Source organism: Heteronotia binoei, chromosome 8 (assembly GCF_032191835.1).
Source record: "Heteronotia binoei isolate CCM8104 ecotype False Entrance Well chromosome 8, APGP_CSIRO_Hbin_v1, whole genome shotgun sequence".
Lineage (NCBI taxonomy): Eukaryota > Metazoa > Chordata > Lepidosauria > Squamata > Gekkonidae > Heteronotia > Heteronotia binoei.
In genome coordinates, this window is record NC_083230.1 from 26,466,834 (window position 1) to 26,487,252 (window position 20,419).

A 20,419-nucleotide genomic window follows, 5' to 3' on the forward strand; every position below is an offset into this window, starting at 1 on the left:
AGAAGGGGAGGGAGAGAACAAATTTTCTTTTTAAATGGTTGGCTGCTGTCATGCACTGATGCAAAAAGAAAGTACATCGCAGACACTTTCTGTTTTCTTTCTCATAGCAATAATGCTACAAGAATGACTTTTTTTTTTCATTTTCCTCCATCAAATAAAAAAAAATACAGTTTTATTTTAGGGGGAGGATTTTGGAAAGTATTACAGTGTCGTTGCTGTTTAAAAACTCTGAAATCAATAGAGCCACAATTCTCTTCCTAACAGTGCAGTCCCCAAAGCAAAGTTCCACTTTTCAAAGTTCTCAGAAGCGTCTGTGTTACGGGCTGCCCCAGTAAAGATTTCAGACCATTGGTTGGCCCTAGTATTGGTACCACTCAGCAGTCTTGGTGAATATCTTTCACAATGGGATCTCATTTGGTGGTCAGGGACAGACGGTTCACTGTAACGGACTGTCTTTTTGTATTGTCCTTAAAGTCTGTAATGGTGTTAAATGTCCTGCCTCCGAAGATCAGTTAAACTTAGAATCAAAGAATTGGAAGGGGCTATAGAGGCCATCTAGTTCAATGCAGGATCAGCCTAAAGCATCCCTGACAAGTGTTCATCCGGCTGTTCCTTGAAGACTGCCAGTGAGGGGAAGCTCACCACCTCCCCAGGCAGCTGATTCCACTTGTGAACTAATCTTACTGTAAAAAAAAAATTTCTAATATCCAGTATCTTTCTGCCTGTAATTTAAACCTAATCCAGTTGAGAGCCGGTTTGGTTTAGTGGTTAAGTATATGGACTCTTTATCTGGGAGAACTGGGTTTGATTCCCCACTCCTCCAGCTGCAACTACTGGAGTGACCCTGGGTCAGTTATAACTCTCAGAGCTGTTCTGCTCAAGATCAGTTCTCAGAGAGCTCTTTCAGTCCCACCAACCTCATAGGGTGTCTGTTGTGGGGTGGGAAGCGGAAGGGAAAGGAGATTGTAAGCCCCTCTGAGACTCCAAGTAAAGGGTGGGGGTATAAATATCTTCTTCTGCTGCTGCTGCTTCTTGAGTTATGTATTTTAGTCGCGTTAATAATGGTTGACATTAAAAATGATGGAATTTAAAAAATCATATGATTTCATTGGACCTTGTGTGGATCCTTTTCAGGAACCTTCAAAAAGAATGGTGCTTGCACAGGGTGGCATTCAGGATGGATAAGGTATTTTCCCCAAGGACTTCTCTGTCATTTCCATGGTCTACTGGTTTGTAAGTCAGCTCTCTCAGACCATGAAAATTTGTATTACAAAGTAATTTTTTAAAAAATTTTGAATTAAAATAGAGATACAAAAAAACAAGGGGAAATCTATAACTTATTCATAACAAGGACAATCAACATCAGAGTAAATATAGAACATTTAATACAAAATTTATACCTGTATCACTTATATTTCTTGATGGAATATATCTCACTTGATGGAATGAACAGGAATAAACCTTTCTTCTTAGCATGCAAAAATAAAGTTTCAGGTGTTCTGGAAGCATAACCACCTCGCTTTTGAAATGCCAAGGCCACAGAGATGGTCAAATTCTACATATTTTCCTGAAAGTTTTATGTGTCCCCATGGAGGAGGGATTTCAATGCCTGGGAAATGCCCAAACTTTGACTGTTACTTGGACTTTGAAACAGAAATGTATTTTGCCCTGACCTGCATAGTCCAGGAAAGTCCAATCTCGTCAGAATTCAGAAGCTTAAGCAGGGATGACCCTGGGAAGTACTTGAATGGGAGATCTTCAAGGAATACCAGGAGCGATAGAAGCCACCTGTCTAAATGTCACCAGAAGTCAACCATGACTTCCAGGCGCATACACACAAAATACAAAAAAAAAACGGCAGCAACCCAGAAATATATATTTAATTGTACTATTGTAGGTGCTTTACATACTACTGAATACCACAGAAATTGAACTTGAACTGAAATGGGCTCTTAAAAGTGGTGCTAGAGATTTGCAATACTCAGAGCTACCCACCACCACCACCTTGGTTGTGTAACTATAGGCTATATAAATAGAAATTTAAACTATAAAATTTAAGTTGTGCCGTCTACTAGTTTATCTTGTCTAGTGCTACATGTTTTGCTTTGCGCTTAGCTTTATTGAAAATCTCGAAATCTAACTCCATGCCCAGTCTGAGATGTGTGCCTGGGCGCAGACAGCATTCGTGTGTCTAGGGGAGGGCTTTGGACCAGGGTTCTGTTCTCAATTAGCCTGTTACAGCCCCATTAATTCCCTTTCAGAGGACAACGAATTACCGTACTTGTCACATTAACTGCAGTTTGCTCATTTGTGTCCAGCGCCACTCCTGCACTCTACTAATTGTTTGATATTCAACTCTCTTTGCATAACTAATCAGCAGCCCACACCATGGGTTTTTTTTTTCTCATGGAAGGGCATCAAGCTCTCTATGGGTATTTAGTACTAGATCACAGTTGTGTATAACTCTGAGGTTAATTCTTCTAAAAGGCTGATTGATAAGAGAACAGATTGAACCTATCATATTGCACATAACAATGAATAGGTACAAAAGAACAAATGGCAGCTAAGAGAATTATTAGGTGAGTCAATTTATCAACGCAAGTGAATTCACTCTGATGCCATCGGTTAAGTGATATGACGCTCTTTCCTCTGTGGCTGACAGCATTCATTTGAATGCCACCCGTTATCCCTGTCTTTTTAATGCTGCCTTCCTTTAGCCAGGATTCAGTTTTGAAAGTCACCTCAGAAAGAGAAATACCTGCTTTGCATCCCATGCTCAAGTTTCATGCAGTACAAACATGTTTTCGAGTGTTTTCTTTTAGAAATGGTGGCTCTAGCATGTCCTTGAGGAAAGTATTAGTATACTAAGGCTGTAATTACATGATTTCTTATACAGAAACTCTTCTGAAATTAATATGACTGAAGGCAAACTATGCACAATATGTTGTAGTTCTGTGATTAGTACCCCGTACATGGTGTTTGGCTCCACGGCAGCAATGGGACAGGGGCTGCGGCCCTTGGAAAGAAAAGGTTAATTGTTTCATTAGGGTTTGTAGAATCTTTTGGGCTCAAGTGCCGTGTTCTACTGGAGAAAGTTTTTCTTCCAGACGTTTCGTTCTCAGCTGCAGAGAACATCCTCAGTGGCGTTGCACTGAGGATGTTCTCCGCAGCTGAGAACGAAACGTCTGGAAGAAAAACTTTCTCCAGTAGAACACGGCACTTGAGCCCGAAAGATTCTACAAACCCTAATGATGTTACCAGCCGTGAAAACCTGAAATCTTTGTTAATTGTTTCACTTATGCCGTTCTGTAATCAGAAATGACCTTCACCAAGCATCTATAAGTTGTGGTACCGGGAAAAGTCTGGTTCTCTCCCCAGCCCACTGAAATTAAAACCATCTGGGAGGACATTTCCAATCAGAGAATCATGCGGGGAAGGAGAAGAGCTAAACCCCCTCCCCCATTCTCCAGTTCTATGGTCCCTGTTTTTAGTGGCTGCCTTTTAAGGGCCAAATAACACATCTGGAACTTCAGCAGCCCATGTGTTTTGACTGTTAGAACATGCTGCTATCCTTTGGGCCCCAGAGCTCCTGAGGGGTGGTTGGGGGAACAAGATTTGAGGGGCTGAGATCAGGTGCCCACATCCAAAGCCCACATCACACTGCATTCACTGAATGTATGAAAAAAAAAATCTAATGCCGTTCTGACTGCAACCACTAGGGGCACAAGGAAGGCAGAGCACAGTAAAGAGCTGCAAAGTTTTTAAAGGTGCTGAAAAGTAGCCCTTGGTTCTCAGATCCTTCTAAGTCCATCAGCCAAGCTAGCATTGGAGCCAGGCAAGACCAGCCAGGACAAGCTGCAGACTCCTAAAAGGGTCATTATTTCCATCAGGCTGTGGTTTCCCCCTTTCTTTAGTTCTACTCACCTCCTGCACAATCAGTCTTGCAAATGGGCAGGCCTGTTGGTATGTGGTAGCAAAAATCCAAAGTCATTTCCTACATTTCTCTAACTCTTTTCCGTACTTTTTGCTTTCTTTGTTTCATGATCTGCCATTCATTTAGCCCTATTTTAAATCCTCCCTTATTTTTAGTCTCAGCTCCTTTTCATCCATCCTGATTAGCAACTTATACCTATTTAACAATAGTATAGCAGCAAACCTTGGTTAATATTCCTATTTAATAGTAGTATAGTAGCAAACCCTGGTTAATACAGAACAGAAGCATAGAGTTACTATTTCCCCATAATTTATCAAAGTAACAAAGGATGCTTCTCTCCCTTACCCTTTATGCATGATAATAAACATTAATCTGCCTTAGTGGTAACAAATGAGGAACAGAAATTATTTATTTACTCTTTTTATATCATGCATTTCTCCCCAAGGGGAACCCAAAGTGGCCTACATCATTCTCCTCTCTGTTTTAACCTGACAACAATCCTGTAATGTAGCTTAGGTTGAGAGAATGTGATGGTCCCAAGGTCACTCGGGAAGCTTCCATGGCAGCATGGGGGTTCAAACTTGGGTTTCCCAGATCCTAGTCCAACACTTTAACTACTACGCAGGTTTGCTTTCCATTGCAAATAACATGAGGCTTCTGGAGAGAACCTGGGCCAGGATATTCCAATTCCTTTCATTTTTGACTCTGGGACCCACATGATCATCCTGAAGCTGGTGGCCAATTTTGACTTTCTTAGTCTTATTTTTGGTGAGTTATGCCTGCCACCAGTGAACAGGCAGATGGCTCTGTGGATCCTTTTTATTATTATAGATGTGTGGTAACAGTCATCCAAATGATTTGTTATTTGGTTTGAACCAGGATCATATGGTGTGGCCCAGGTAGAATTTCTGTCTGAAGGCTCATTGTGGTTTTCAGCAGCCCTGTTGAGTCCTGCCTTTGGGAGGGAATAAAACCACTATTGCATTCTGCTGCATCTGCAGAATGCAATGTTATTTTGGTATATATTCAGGATGGGGCACACAATGGGAGAGGGCAGGGGATTCTCTACCACAACACTGCATAAGGATGTCTTGCTGGGGGGGGGGGGCGAGGCGACTGAGCTTTTGGTCGGTTGCATCCCTCCTACGCTCCTGCTACCCCTGCGGAAGATTAACTACTATTCCCAGATAACACAGCCAAGTATGGAAAGAACATTGTTAAGTATGGGAAGGACCAGAGCAAAAAAAGGTACTAAAAACCCTCCCTATAGACCTCCTAGAAAGGGTAAAACTGACATAGAAGAATCTGATCATTCTGACTTGGAGACTTCTCTGTTAGAGGAAATGGCGGCGAGAGGGAGTAACCCTCCCCAAAGCGAACAGACTGAGATACTGCACGCCCTAACGGAGATAAAGAATGAAATTAAGAATGATATAAGGTCTCTTAGGAGAGAGGTTGGAGAATTAACAAGGGAACTTGGACTTCTCAAACAGTCAGTTGAATCAATTAATAAGAAATTGGATGAACTCACTGCAGCATTGAAAACAACTGATAAGAAAGCTGAAGCTGCATATCAGATGGCAAAAAAAGACAGCAGAGAATTTGAAAGACTTTAAAGATTTTGAGTCTTGGGCCAAAAACAAGATCATACTTCAGAAGTTAAAACAGAGAGAAAGAAAGGCCAAGCTTCGTGGAATATCTGTAAATTTTGGGAAGACGGAAAACCTTACTACAGCTTTAAATAGATGGCTGAGTCAGATTCTTCTCACAGAAAAAGAAGTAGAGTCTCCCCAAGAGATTGTTACCTCTGCCTTCCGATTAAACATTTCCAAAAAGGCTCCTGACAACATTTCCCCAGATATTGTTGTTGAATTTAAACAACTGCAGATGAAGAATAAACTTTTTAAATTTGCCAGGGAAAAACAGGGACTGTGACTTGAAGACACAATAGTTTTTTTATTTCCGGATATCCCAGCTGAAATCATTAACGCAAGGAAGAGACTGAGAGACACAACAAAGATTCTACGTGATAAAGGAATTCAGTATAGATGGTTACCGCTAGGCCACCTAGTGGTCAATATGGAAAATCAAACTTTTACTGCATATAATGAGGCATTTGGCAAGGAACTAATTGACAGTGTAATGAAACAAAAATCTGGAAGAGTTTGAACCGAGAAATTATGTTTTCTTGAGGAGGAGAGTAATTAATAGGAGTATATATATATATATAGTTAGTAGATATGATAAATGGGAATGGAAAATAGAATTGAATTGTTAAAGCCAATGGATTAGCAAGGAGGTAGTGGGTTTGCCCCCTCAGACCTCCAACTGTGGAGATTTTCTCCAGTTCTCCAGGAGGTAACCCTGTCCAGCTTGTGTTTGCAGGTTTGAGAAAAGATAGCTAAAGTTTTAAAAATTAAGTGTGATAAGATGGAAATTTGTGAAGCAAAGAAGTGTTGGAAACAAAAGAAAGAATATAATTACGATTAGAATAAGAATTAGGAAGAGTGGTATGGGGATCGGATGAAATCGGGTAAAGAAAGGAAATAAGATAAAGAGGCAGAAGTTTATTTGTGATTAGAATTCAGTTTAATTGTAGAAGACAGCAAGCAAAAAACGAAAAGTATTTATATGAGATGTATAAATGTATAAATCTGTTGATATATGTACACTTAATAAAATATTAAGTTATCAAGGGAAAAAAGGATGTCTTGCTGCTGGAGAACTAGCAAGAGAACAGGATGTGACGTCCCCACCGTTCAACGACTTCTTGACTGTCTTGCCTTCCTGGATTACAGGAACACTGCTGCCATGTTGGGGAGGGGAGAGCAATCACTATCAAGTGGTGTTGTAGTAATAAACCTCCCATTCAATTCCCCCCTGCCCAGCCACAGGCTGAGCTGAAGACAGTAAGAGGCAAGGCAAAATGAAAAGTATTCCTGGGCACCTAGAGACAGACCCACTGGACCAATCACAGTTTTGCTGTCATAACACACTGCTTCAGGACAGTCATTTTTCATCATAATCTGTACCAGAAAACAAATCTGGGACCACTTGTTTATGAGGCCTGTGGGTCTTGTAAACTGTATTTTATGTAAAAAATTTACACAGTGCAAGTCAATGAAATCAATGCATTCCTTATTAAATTAAATTTATAAACTGTCCTCCCCTGTGGGACGGGGCTCGGGGCGGTGTACATCAATAAAAACATTCACATACTAATTCAGTTAAAAATAATAAAATTCACAGTATACATAAATAAGATACAGTAGTTAAACTAGTAACCAATAAGTGGCATTGAGACTACCAAAATGTGCCACTGCCTCATGATGGGGGAGGCAAGAAAACAGGAGAGCCAGACAGATGGAAAGCCACCACTATCCTCAATTAAACGCCTGGCGGAGCATCTTTGCTTTACATATCCTGCTTTACATGCAGGAGCAGCGTATGGATGTTGTTTGGCAAAGAGTTCCACCACGTTGGGGCCAGAGCAGAAAACACCCTGGCCTTGGTTGAAGACAGCAGGATGTCTCTCGTGTTATCTACTGAGCACAATGTTCTTCGGGGGGGGGGGCGGTATACCAGGAAAGGCAGTCCCAAAGACACATGCGTCCCAAATGGTTAAGGGCCTTAAAGGTAAATACCATAATTGAACCTGAACCAGAACTTCACTGTAAGCCAGTGCAGTTCATGCAGTACAAGTTGGATATGTGCCATATGCAAAGTCCCCATGAAGACAAATGCTGCTGCATTTGGGACCAATTGGAGTTTTCAGGTCAGTCTCAAGGGTAACTCTATGTAGAGTGAGTTACAGTAGTCTGATCTGAAGGTGACCCTTACATGGATTATTGTTGTGAGGTCAAGGCAGGACAGATAGGGGGGCAGTTGCCTGATCTGGTGTAACTGAAGGAATACCAGTCTGGCAACGTTCGTGACCTAGGCCTCCAATGGTAAGGAGGCACCCAGAATCGCACCCAGGCTTTTGACAGTTGGTGCTGGTATCAAGAGCACACCATCAAGAGCAAGGAGTCAGCACCCGATACTTGAATCCCCCCTGCCCAGCCACAGAACTTCCATCTTAATGGGATTCATTCTCAGCTGGCTCTGTTTCAGCCATCCCACCAGAGCCTCCAGACCCTCAGCCAAATTTGTTGGGGTGGTATGAGGCCTTTCACAGGAGAGCTCTTTGTGGTAGCTTGCTCATGTACCATATAGGAAAAGGTGCTGGTTGGGTTTTGCAAAGTCATAATAGCGACTGTACTATCATGTGCATTTAGTAGTGTCACTTATGGATCAATAGTTAGTCAATTAACATGTTAACAAGTCCACAAGGATTTTGGATGAAATCTGTTTTGGGAGTACACATGGGCTCAGTTTGGATCAGAACGACAGTGCATGAGGAGAAGGGGCTTAAGTCTCCCCACCTCCTCTGCTATTTAGGGTTCCCAGGCCCCCCACTGGAGGTGCAGATCCCCCACTCAGCTGGCCTTCATTTAAAATGAGTTGTTATTGCCAAGTCTACTCAACCATAGAGAGGCAAATCCAACAGTGCCAACATTCCAGGGACACCTGCCTTAACTAAATAAATGTCAAGGAGGGGAGAGTTGATGCCCTTAATGACCAGCCTCTCTTATGTGAATCTTAAAATCACTGGGGTGTCCCAAAATGCACTGTGTGTCCCATTATTCCAGTCTTGTTCCATCTGCACTGGCTTCCAATCTGCTTCCAGACCCGCTTCAGGATGATGGTATTGACTTTTGCAGCCCTGTATGAACCTAGACCTGCATAGATTAAGGCCTGCCTACTTTTGGTTTTAACTACTGATTCTATATGCAGAAATACAATATATGCATCACTTTCAGAAGTTGATTTTAATGCCTGTTTAACTGCTCATTGCCTTGGGAGGCCCGGTTTTATTTTGGCTATTTATAGTCCGCCTTTCTCATTAAGGCTGAAGACAGACAGGATACAAATATTTTAAATAAAATATTTCAAATAGAGACGGATAACTGCAAGAAACGGGGCCTTTTTTGTGGTGACCCCTCATCTATAAAATTCCCTCCGTGTATCCATTACCTTACACCCGCTCCTTTAAATGTTAGGTGCTGAATTAAGATAGTTTTATTTCCCCAAGCATTTGTTGACAGTGAACGTTTCATCTGACTCTATTCCTTTCCACTACTCTTACCGCATTTTAAGCGCATCTGCTTTCTTTCTTTTTTAGCATTATTATTAGAACGGCGTTTAATTTCTAGACTCATCAATAAAGTTATAATGTGGTTAGGGTTTGATTGATTTTATTATTGTATTATACTGTTCCCATTTCTGAGAATACAAAGCAGGCTGCGGTATATTGCTTATATGCAAGTTCTGGCTATGTTCTAAACGCCATTCATAGATTTTTGACTCCCTGGCTGTGCAGGCTTTCTTTTGGTCTTATTTCTATATCTCTTCCTATTGTAAAGGAAGAGGAAATTACATTAGGAGGAAGCTTCCCTGCAGTGGCTCTGCTGGGCTGAGGCGTGAATTCTCTCTGAGTGTAATCTCACTCTTACAATGAAACAACCACTTCTCCTCCTTTTCATATTTAGGCTACTATAGGGCCTCTATTTGCTAAGTAAGGAAGACAAGATTTGGGAGGCAGGGGGTGGGGGGTGGGTCCTCAGTTTTGACTCTTTATCGTGACCTGAGCATGATAAAGGCCAATGGCAGAGAGTGATTCATTTTTAACCGCCTAAATATTTTAGATCGAACAAGCAAAAACAAGCAGATGGCTTGTCCAAGTCTGAAGTGCCTAGCTTTTCCTAGGTCTTTGTCTATGTCCTGTGCCTTTCACCTAATGAAGGACCAGCAGACGCATAACAATGGTCTCTGCTAAAAGCATAGGCTCTTAGCTTCCAAAATGCCACCTCCATCCCCTTCAAGCCAGTTCAGCAGGGGTAGGGGTGGGGGTCATTTAAGTTCAGAAAGTGACTTCTCTCCCCCTTGGGTTGTTGCCTCCCATCTGCTTTGCTTTAGCTGGGCGCTAGTCATGCCCCTCAGTCCAGTTCAGAAACAAATGTGAGAGCCAGTTTGGTGTAGTGGTTAAGTGTGCAGACTCTTATCTGGGAGAACCGGGTTCGATTCCCCACTCCTCCACTTGCACCTGCTGGCATGGCCTTGGGTAAGCCATAGCTCTGGCAGAGGTTGTCCTTGAAAGGGCAGCTGCTGGGAGAGCCCTCTCCAGCCCCACCCACCTCACAGGGTGTCTGTTGTGGGGGGGGAGGTAAAGGAGATTGTGAGCCGCTCTGAGACTCTTCGGAGTGGAGGGCGGGATATAAATCCAATATCTTCATCTACCTCACAGGGTGTCTGTTGTGGGGGAGGAAGGTAAAAGAGATTGTGAGCCGCTCTGAGACTCTTTGGAGCGGAGGGCGGGATATAAATCCAATATCCTCATCTACCTCACAGGGTGTCTGTTGTGGGGGAGGAAGGTAAAAGAGATTGTGAGCCGCTCTGAGACTCTTCGGAGCGGAGGGCGGGATATAAATCCAATATCTTCATCTACCTCACAGGGTTTCTGTTGGGGGGGAGGAAGGGAAAGGAGATTGTGAGCCGCTCTGAGACTCTTCGGAGTGGAGGGCAGGATATAAATCCAATATCTTCTTCTTCTTTCTCCAAGACATGCCATGGACCCAGGACCGCCATGGGCACCTCTGTCTTCTAGGACAGGCGAGCTTTAGCTCTGCCTTAGTCCAGCGTATATAGATATAATTTTAAAATATTTTACGTAGGCAAGAAGAGTATGAATTTCAGGGGGAAAAAATCTACTGGGAGAAGGAGAGAAATAATTCCCTTTATCCCAAGTTCTAGCAAAGGATCTATCTGTCTCCCCTTCCCATCCCCTTTTGTGACATCCGTAGGTGTGAATAGTAAAGGAACTTTTCATCGTGAGATGCTCTCTTCTTGTGTTAATTTCATTTTCCTTTTTGTTAAACAAAACTTGCAGCATTGCAAAGGTTCCCCCCCCCCTCCCCGCTACTCTGTAAATAATCTTTCCCCTACTGTTTCAGCAATCGGTTATTTCACGTGTGTATTTAATACCCTCCCTCTTTTTTTGCCGTAGATAGCAAAGTGCAAAACACTCTTTTGCATGAATATAGCACAGCTCAAAGACCGAGCAGTTACTGCTGATGCTAATTCATGTGAAGACCAGTTCATGTCAAGTTAGCTGATTTCCTAGCAACAACACATGCGATTTTACTAACTGAAATTATAGCATTATTGACTTGAAGTGCTGATTTCCTGTCATTTCAAAGTGTACCATTCACTCTCATTACCAATCTGCTAAATGAATAACGCTGGACCTTTTTTTCCCCCCAACCCCCTTCCTTTTTCAGCAATGGTACAGCAGCTCCATGAAAGTCATATGCATGTGGCTGGCTGATAGATTAGACCTCCAACTTCATATTTACCAGCTGAAGACACTCATCAAGATAGTGAAGGTAAATTATATTACGTTTGGATTGCACAGCAACATTGCAAAGATCAGCAGCCAAAATGTCATGGTCTTAGCGTTCAGGTCTTCCTGTGATGTAAAGCTGTTGCCACAGCACAAGACAGAGAGCACAGACGACAATACTTTTCCAGAGTGAAGGGAAAGGAATAGACTTTTTGGTTACTGTCCTTGACTATGGCAGATGAAATACTTAACCATGTTCAGTGCTTCCCGTTCTTTGTCACCCTAACCCCAGTCAGGCTCAAAAATCCACAGTGAAATTATCATTTAACTTGTCAAACTAAGCTTTCCCATGGGGAGAGTGTATAAAATAAGTCCTGAAAACCAGCAAAACATGTTTTAATCATGATTTGATCAGGGCACCTGTTAACAATTAGCATGTTAAGTCAAACCAGAATTGTCACAAGCCACCATGGATCCCCTGACAAAGGTTTCCTCTGGTCCCCATCCTCACACCACTCAAACACCATATTTTTTTTAAAAAAAACAGTTGGTCGGATTCCTTGGACCTCAAAGGTTAACTAGGACCCCCAGAACCATACTTGTCTACCTAGCTCCTTCCCTAGTTTTGGGGGGAAAGGGATTACTATTTATGAATTCACAATCTGAGTTGTGTCCATGATTCAATTATTTATGTCTTAACAATGAACCATGGTTGTGGAAAGAAAACCTTGGTTAACCATCAAGTCTGCATAGGAGTTTAGAAATTAATACCATTTTAGTAGCATGAAGCAGATTGTAAGGCTAGCTAATCAACTATTGACTTGCTGCTCCAGTTTCCAATCAACTGTTTTTATTTTGCTTCCTCTCCCCCCCCCCCTCCCCAGGAACTGCTAGATTCCTCAGTCCTGGCGGTCATGTTTTCTTCGGATTCCGCACAAAAACAAACATATTCTAATACTGCATTCTAATAGTAATTATCAGTATTTATACACTGATTTTTCCCCCCAAAGGACTCAAATCACTTTGCATACATTATTTCAGTCATCTATGTAATAACCTCTGTAAGATAAACCAGTATTATTTACCCTTTGTTACAAACTGAGAAACTGTGAGAAGGCAGTTGGTCCTGCAAATTCATGTCTAAGACAGGATTAGAGTCTGTGATGCTGATCTCCGTGATTAATAAAATGTCCCAGGGAATCTACACACACACTTAAACATCTATATTCCATTCAGCAGCCCAAAGCCTCTCTGAGTACTTCATAAGAACTTCATAGCGAGTACTCCATAATGAAATACTGATACAATACATCATAATCACTCACAAGACCCAACAGCAGAAATAACCTAAAACAACACATTACCAAGTACCAATTTAAGAACAGCCCCCCCCCCAATCATGTAATAAGCATACAAATGAAGCAGCCAAACTGAACATAAGCAGAGTGGCAGAGCAGGAAACCAACTCAACAAAGTAACATGAATTAACTAGCCAAACCACAGATAAACCAACTAAATAAAGATCAAACCATTCATCCAAAAAAGCTGGGTGAACAAGAACATGCCAGAAACTCATCCTTCAAGTCTGGTACCAACAGGAATTAGGAGGAGAGTGTTCTATAGATGTGCAGCCACAACTAAAAAGGCCCTCCTTATTTCTTCCTTAACGGAGCAAAACCAAGATCTACAGCAAACAAGCAGCAAGGCTGAAACGAAACCGTACATTAGGGAGCTTTTTATATTTGCAGTGCTGAAAAGGTTGGAAAGAATTATGCCTTTAGCAGTAATCAGTAGGAGGCGTAGAATCAGTGTTTTCACAACTGAACACATCAAAACCTAGAGCAGTACACAAGCCAAATTGTACATCCTTCTAGCTTATGATAAACATGACCCTTGAGACCAATAAACTGCAGTAGAGAAACCTAAAAGGCCATTAATAAGTGATTGGTGGTTGAAGGCCTATCTGAATCAGCTGAGCTATTTATAAGGTTCACTGCTAAATGAAGATTGACAGGAACTGATTTTTGCTTTCAGCAAATCTGATTCCACTGTTCCAAGATTATTTGAATGACCAAGAGCTGTTGATAGCGCTTGTATATGTAGCCAAGGGATTTAAATGGCATTTTAGCTCAGGAAGGGTAACTTTACAAGAGGAAAGAAGGAACACTAGGAGAAGAATTTAAATTAATCAGCTAGATTTACTGTGGTCACTTAAACAGTTCGTACAATTTCAATCAAATGGAAGCCTTCCGATCCAAAAGAAATTTTGACATTTACATTCTTGAAGATGCTACCACACATGCAAGCCACAGTTCAGCATGCTACGGCTCGGTGAACTTCAGGGTGTTTGCAGTGAATGGCACACTGAGTGGCAAGCTGAGCCCACACCAGAATACTTAGATTATCTTCTAGTGAAGTTGGGCTGGTCATGAAAGTGTCCGTTCAAAGGCAGGAGAAATAGCAACCATGGACAAGTAATTCATGTGAAGTATTCCAAACCCTTCATTTTGAAAACATATAAAGCAAAAGTCAAATGTTTAAAGCACTATTTCATTATTCTCATGACTCTCTGAGCAAAAGAGAACAACAATGTTGTATCCAAAAAGGGAGTCCCTGTTTTCTGACACCAGAGGTCAAGCAAGAAACTTATGGTATATAAAGGAGAAGTTTTCCCAAGGCCGTCGGGCCTAACACTTCCTCAAGAACATCTTTTACTACCTTGAGTAATGCTACACATACACAGAGAGAGAGAGAGAGAGAGAGAGAGAGAGAGAGAAGATTAATAAGATGGTGGGTTCCTCTGTACCAGTGTCACTAAATGAACCAAGGCCCAAGTGCTTGAGGGTGGGGGGAGCTGCCAGTATAGAAAAGTCGCCAATTCTGAATTCTATGACTAGGGCAGTGAAGCAAATGATTATAACCATTCCAGGTAAATAGGTAAATTGCAGGCATGGAGATGGAAGAAAAATGCCTCCTTAAACCACAGAGAGAAATTAAAGAGCTGCCTAGTGAGCTCAACAGCCAGTTTATCCCAGATGCACAAGCTACGTACTTAATGGAGTGTTTCATACTTTTCTTTAGATAGCGTGTGAAAAGGCGTCACTTGAAAAACTTTCCTTCTGTGTTTTCACATAATGCAGCCCTGTATGCAAACTTAATGCGTTCGTGTGTGCATGCGCACACGTACACACACAGCATGAAAGTTATTAAAGCACTCTGGGATGCTATTCTGCGCACTGATCTTTGGCTTTTAGGCATCCCCAATTTAAAATGGCCCTTCCTTTCCAAAAGCCAGTGCCTGGATGTTCTAGGATTGGCAGCTATTTCTCAGCTTTTGCACCAAGCGGGTCCCCCTTGGTCTCAGCCAACAGATTTGTATCCCCAGCAGGAAAGGCATTTGCTCACTAGTCAAGCATACGCTTTATATGTATATGGTTCCAAATTCAATCTCTGCCACCTCCAGTTAAAAGTTTGCAAATGCAGAGCTGGTGAAGGTCTTTCCTTGAGACCCTGGAGAATGGCTACCTGCTGGCAACAGACAGTTCTGGCCTGGCTGGACCAAAGATCTGAGGTATTCCTTGCCTATATAACAGACTGTTACTCCAGCTGTCTCTTCAATTGGGCTGAAGGTTTCTGGAAGGGGGAGGACAGAGAGGTGTGGGAGAAGACTTAACACTACAATGAAAATGTTCTCCTGTTGCTGTAGAAGACCTACCGAGACTTCAGGTTGCAAGGTGTGCTGGAAGGAACTCTGAACAGCAAGATATATGACACCATCCACAACCGTCTGACAGTAGAGGAGGCCACAGTCTCTGTGTCTGATGGGAGTGGACTTCAAGGCATCACAATGAAGGACAGTGATGAAGAAGAAGACTGATTTGTGTGTATCTCACGAGGTGTTTTGCTTTGCAATTTGTTCCTGCATTTGCATTCATAGTTTTGCCTTAACCCAAGGTACAATGAAAATGTAGTTCATCCTCTTCAAAGGAGTGAGCAAATGGTCTCTGAAAGGTTACCTGGAATTGCAGGAAGGAAAGAAGTTATTGCCAAGGACTTTGTGAAAACAATAGAGGGGTTTTGCATATTTTTCTGTGTAGCTTTTGCTTTGCGCTGTGAAAATGCCGGTATGGAGCCTGTCCCCTACTTGTGCTTGAGTTCCTTTTTATTTGTAATGCTGCATTCTCTTCCAGTAACTTCACAAAAAATAGGGCATGCCCTGGGCAGAAAACAGAACTTTGTGCATCACGCATAACCCTACAGGCAGCCATTTTTGGAAACTCTTCAGTGCGATTGTTCCAAACAAACATTGTGTCACTTGAAAGAATTACAGCCCTGTCTGTATTTACATGGTTTGTTGCTGCTTGCACTTTTCCCCCACATTATTAGGCGAAGTGCATTTTTTAAAAATCTAGTGCTGATCTTGCCATATATAATGGCAGGATAACTTCAAGGACTGCTGGCAAAGTAGGCACAAATGAAATTCCAAGTGTTGCATTTTCATCCTCCTTGCAAGTATAAAGATCTCTCATTTTGTTGGGTGTCAGGAAGCTTGCCTTTTCTATTTTTATGTCTCTGTGAAAACTTGCAGGCAATAAGAACCCCCATCCCTCCCCCCCCCCCTTTTTTTGGGTCGTAATAACTTCTGTATCTAGTCCACATTTGTATAAAGATTCCAAAATTAAAAGATGTTTGCAATATTTCAAATCGCTCGACGTCGTGTCCTTTTTTTTCAGTCGGACATAAAGTCGTCTTGAAACCTACGCTTTATCAACTGTTTTATAACAGAATTATTTGGAACACCTCATAACTTTTTTTAAAATTTGGGGGAAACTCAAAATCTATTTATATTCACACAAAACAGAGAGCATTTGACAAAGAGAATCTATTGTGTTCTCTATTTTTTTTCCCCCCCTCCTTACTAAAAAATGGTCCTCTGCTTGTTCCTATTTTCACATAAAATACATCCATCTCCGCCGACTGGCAACAGCTTGAATTGACTCCAAAGTGATCTTGAAGAGTACTGTGCATAGGCAGGGGAGGTGAGTTACTTATGTTCCTATTGACCCTAAATGTCTGGCCTTAATTTAGCAGTGAAGTGTTTTACTCCAATGAATTCCTTGAACAATTCAGAATCTCGGTAGCTTATGTGACTGTTCTTTGCAAAGACAGGTCAGGCAACTTTACAGCTGTTCTACAAGCACAAAGACTTCAAGGATTGAAAAGTAGCAAGCTTTGAAGAGGATTTTTTTTTTTAAGCATTCAAGTAAATTGTGCAGAACAAGGGCAGACAAGTTACACTTTGGCAGGACTTAGCTCCTTCTAGAAGTGGCAATTACTCCTCACTCCCCCCCAAGAACTCAACTGGAGCTTCTTTTTAGTGAGAAGGGCAAATAAAATATTCTGTCATCTTGAAGATTATCTTCACAAGTAAAGAGAGGTGGGTAGGAAATTTGTCTGGGTTGTTTTGCCTGCTCTGATCTCCCATCTGGAATTGCTGTCACTGTTCCCAGATGATGTCAGCAAAAGCCAAAGGTTTTCTGTGTTAGTGAGTGATCGTGCCAAGTTCATTATTATTGCTCTCATCTTCAGGGGTTCAACACCAGTCTGTGCTCATTCACTGGTTATTGGACAGAGCTGCGGATTATACACACACACATATCCCTTAATAAACATAAGTAGTAGTGTGCTGAGAAGGTAGATGCTACCTGTGAGAGGGGGTGTTTAACTTCTGTATATAATAGAAAGGTCTCCAAGGACATATCCTTAATTAATTACTTGTTTCAATGTCCCACATTTAGCTGCAAATGTGCAAACAGCCTCAGTTGATCCTTGACAGTGGAGGGATTGTTCACACAGAATGTTAAAAGTATGTTTGCATTTATAAAATAACTGTAAAACCTACATTAGTCAGGATATATCATATACAAATATAATCATCACACATTGAATGCCTCTATAATAGAGCACTTGGAAGACCCTAAATTTGTCCTGTTGGATAGGGAAAAAAATCAAATATGCAAAATCTTTTTATTTCTGAAATGTCTTTTCTTGTTCAGGGCTCTTCCTAGAACCATCATTTTTAACATTTGCAAAACTTGTTTTCCAGTTATATCTGGAACAAAAAATGGCCTAGGGTAAGCTACACTATATTGAAGCAGCCCCATGATTTTGATGGGCTGGCTCTTCCAGATCTGAAATGATATTTTGATGCAGCTACTCTGCTTGGTCTTCTTAAACAACATAATTTAACTTTCTACACTGAGTGGAAAATAACGAAGAATAAGTATTTAGATAGTAAACCATCTTAAGAACTTATATGAGAAAAATAGGCCACCTAATATCATGAAAAATGTATGCCGAGCAAATACTTTTAGAATTTGGAACAAACTGAGTCATTTCATAGCTCCTAGGATTTTCCCTATATCTAGCTTCTTAGGCTAATCATGGTTCCAACCAGGGTTGTCTCCCTGATCCTTTAATACATGGAAAAGCTCAAAACTTATCCATTTTGTAGATACTATGTCTGAAAACCACTTAGCTGCAAAACAAAAATTAGAAGACAAAAATTAAAAAAAACCATCCACTGGTTTGAATACCTACAAGTAAAGCTTTTCAGACCACTTACCTTTTGTGAAAGCATCTTTAAAACAGATCTTTCCATATTCAAAAGCTTGATTTAATTTTGTTTAAGGAACCTTTTTCAATAGACCGTAAGTCCCCTAATTCTTATCAAAATAACCTGGCAGTTGGATTGTAAGACAACTATAACCAACAAAAACTGGCAACAAATTTGGTCTTCTTGTATGTTCACGTCTAACTCTTTAAACATTCAGGCACGAAGTCAGCAACTACTGTACATGACACCTGAAAGATTGCACCATATTTCACATCAATATCCCTCCACCTGCTGGAAGGCTTGTGGAGAGGAAGACAGTTAATATCCACTGCTGATGGTCACATAAAATGATTAAAGAGGGTTTTTTGGGAGGGGGGGATTTTAAACAAATTAAGAAAATTACAAGTTATTCTCTCCCACCCAAACCAGAATTAGTTCTTTTAGACTGCTGGAAAGACAAAACAAAAACAAAACTCCACAAATTCATGAGGACTTGATCTCATATATATATTAGTGGCAGCTACAATGGCTATTGCCATAAAGTGGAAAGACCCTAAACCACCTCAGTCTCACCTTCAGCATGCCAAAATCTAGTCATAAGGTGAACATCTTGAATAAATGGTTGCCTCTTCTTGGAGCTTCATTTAGACAAGGTTCAATGGCAAGATCTTTGGTTCCTTCTTGTTATTATGATTTAATCAATTTTATGTTAATACCTTTATGGTTTTCTTGTGTTCTCATTCACTTATGTGGAGTGTATATCATTGTTAAATTAAACCAAAAATGTATACTGTAAAATATATATATATATGTGTTGTTTGATTCCTCAATGCTTCTCTCTTGCCTTCTGGGCCATGTTTAAAGTGTTCACTCAAACAGCAAAAATCTCAAAGGCTAGCTATTGTGGAACTGATGCCGTACGAGTAGTATCACAAGTAGATGTTAGAGCCATCCTGAGTTACACCTTTCAACATCCAGTAAAGTGAATGGGCTTATCTTGCTGTAACTCTGAATAGGACGACACCGCTGATCAGCACAGTGTACTCTGGATTAACCGTATGTCTATCCAAATACGAATGGTCAGCTTGTTTGTCTTCAGTCTCAAACACCCCCCTACAAAGGGCTTGCATTACATATCAGCTTCCTGCATCCTTGATTTAACATCACATCAGCCTGCAGAACGTTCTTCTAAATGATCGATCAGTTGTGAACTTCAGAATAACCCTCTAGCAGTGTTGGACCATGGGAGAAGCCAACTGCAGGGGTCTCTTTATTGTATAGTGGGTTCTACACATTGAGGAGTCTCAGGATCAGTGCTAACAAGCCCTTTATTAGGAGTAGCATAGTAGAAGGCTACGCTACAAGACTAGGTGCTGGGGCCACAGGGCCAAACTTATATACATCTCTGGATTCCTGCGCAAGCACGTAATTGGGTCATTTAAACCGGTGGGGCTTGTGATTGGTCCAGGGCTGTAGAGATTTGGATCCTGCAGCCCATTGTTCCCCCATCCCCAAGCTCAGTCCGTATGGCTCCCATGAGCCAGGCAGGAACACCCAAAGTCTTCCCTTGAGTCCACATACATAACACTCTCCTACTGAAGTCATCATGGTTTTCAGAAGAACTCTCTGTACTCTCATGCAGGGCTTTTTTTAAGCAGGAACACACGGGAACACAGCTCCAGCTGGTTTGGCATGGGGTGCGTGTGGCCTAACATGCAAATGAGTTCCTGCTGGGCTTTTTCTATAAAAAAGCGCCCTGCTTTCATGAATGGAAATCACACTAATCAGACCCCAGAACTTTCACCTCCAGTGAATAAGGTGGAACCAGTCTCTGTGGTTGTCCTGTTACCATCTGTTTCAAAAGAATGGGAATCTGATTTTTCTCTGAAAAATCTCTGTTTACCTATATTTATTCTAAAAGAAAAGCAAGGGATGGGAACACACTCTGATCATTGTTTTAGATATCAGTTGCATAAACATGGAACCTCTAACATTTCCATACTTCCATACTAATAGTCCTTAGTAGAAATCAGACAAGCTAGTGGCTTTCCTGACTGAAGTCAGATGACAGTAATGTTTTTGCAGGAACCTGACTATTTCTTATCTCAATTTTTCCATCGATACCACAGAGCTAAAATCCTTATGGAAAGGAGATAAGGCTGGTAGTTCTTCACCCTTCCTCCTTCGTTTACCTCCACCTTATCACAAAACATTCTCACATGGGAGTTTTAAAATGCAATTGTTTTCATTCCTTCTACTGAGAGAGATCTTCCAAATTACAGTACTCTGTAATTTAAAGAGTTAACAGCCTAGAGCCCCCCCCCATACCACCCTTTTTTAGCTAAACCCCTTACTGACGCAAAAGTAATCCTGAGTGTTTTACTAACCATATTTCGACAATAAGTTATCCTGTTACAGATCCTGTTAT

At 41.3% G+C, this 20,419-nt stretch overlaps 1 protein-coding gene across 2 annotated transcripts in view; it reads left to right on the forward strand.

Moving 5' to 3' along the window:
* The window catches only part of CADPS2 (calcium dependent secretion activator 2), a 644,998-nt gene extending 628,919 nt beyond the window's left edge, over window positions 1–16,079 (forward strand). For both annotated transcript variants that reach the window (XM_060244821.1, XM_060244822.1), the window contains exons 27-28: window positions 11,314–11,418; window positions 15,082–16,079. In XM_060244821.1, coding sequence (XP_060100804.1) covers window positions 11,314–11,418; window positions 15,082–15,252 — 276 coding nt within the window. In that variant the 3' untranslated portion in view covers window positions 15,253–16,079. The remainder of the gene's footprint in view (window positions 1–11,313; window positions 11,419–15,081) is intronic.
* The last annotated feature ends 4,340 nt before the right edge of the window (window positions 16,080–20,419 follow it).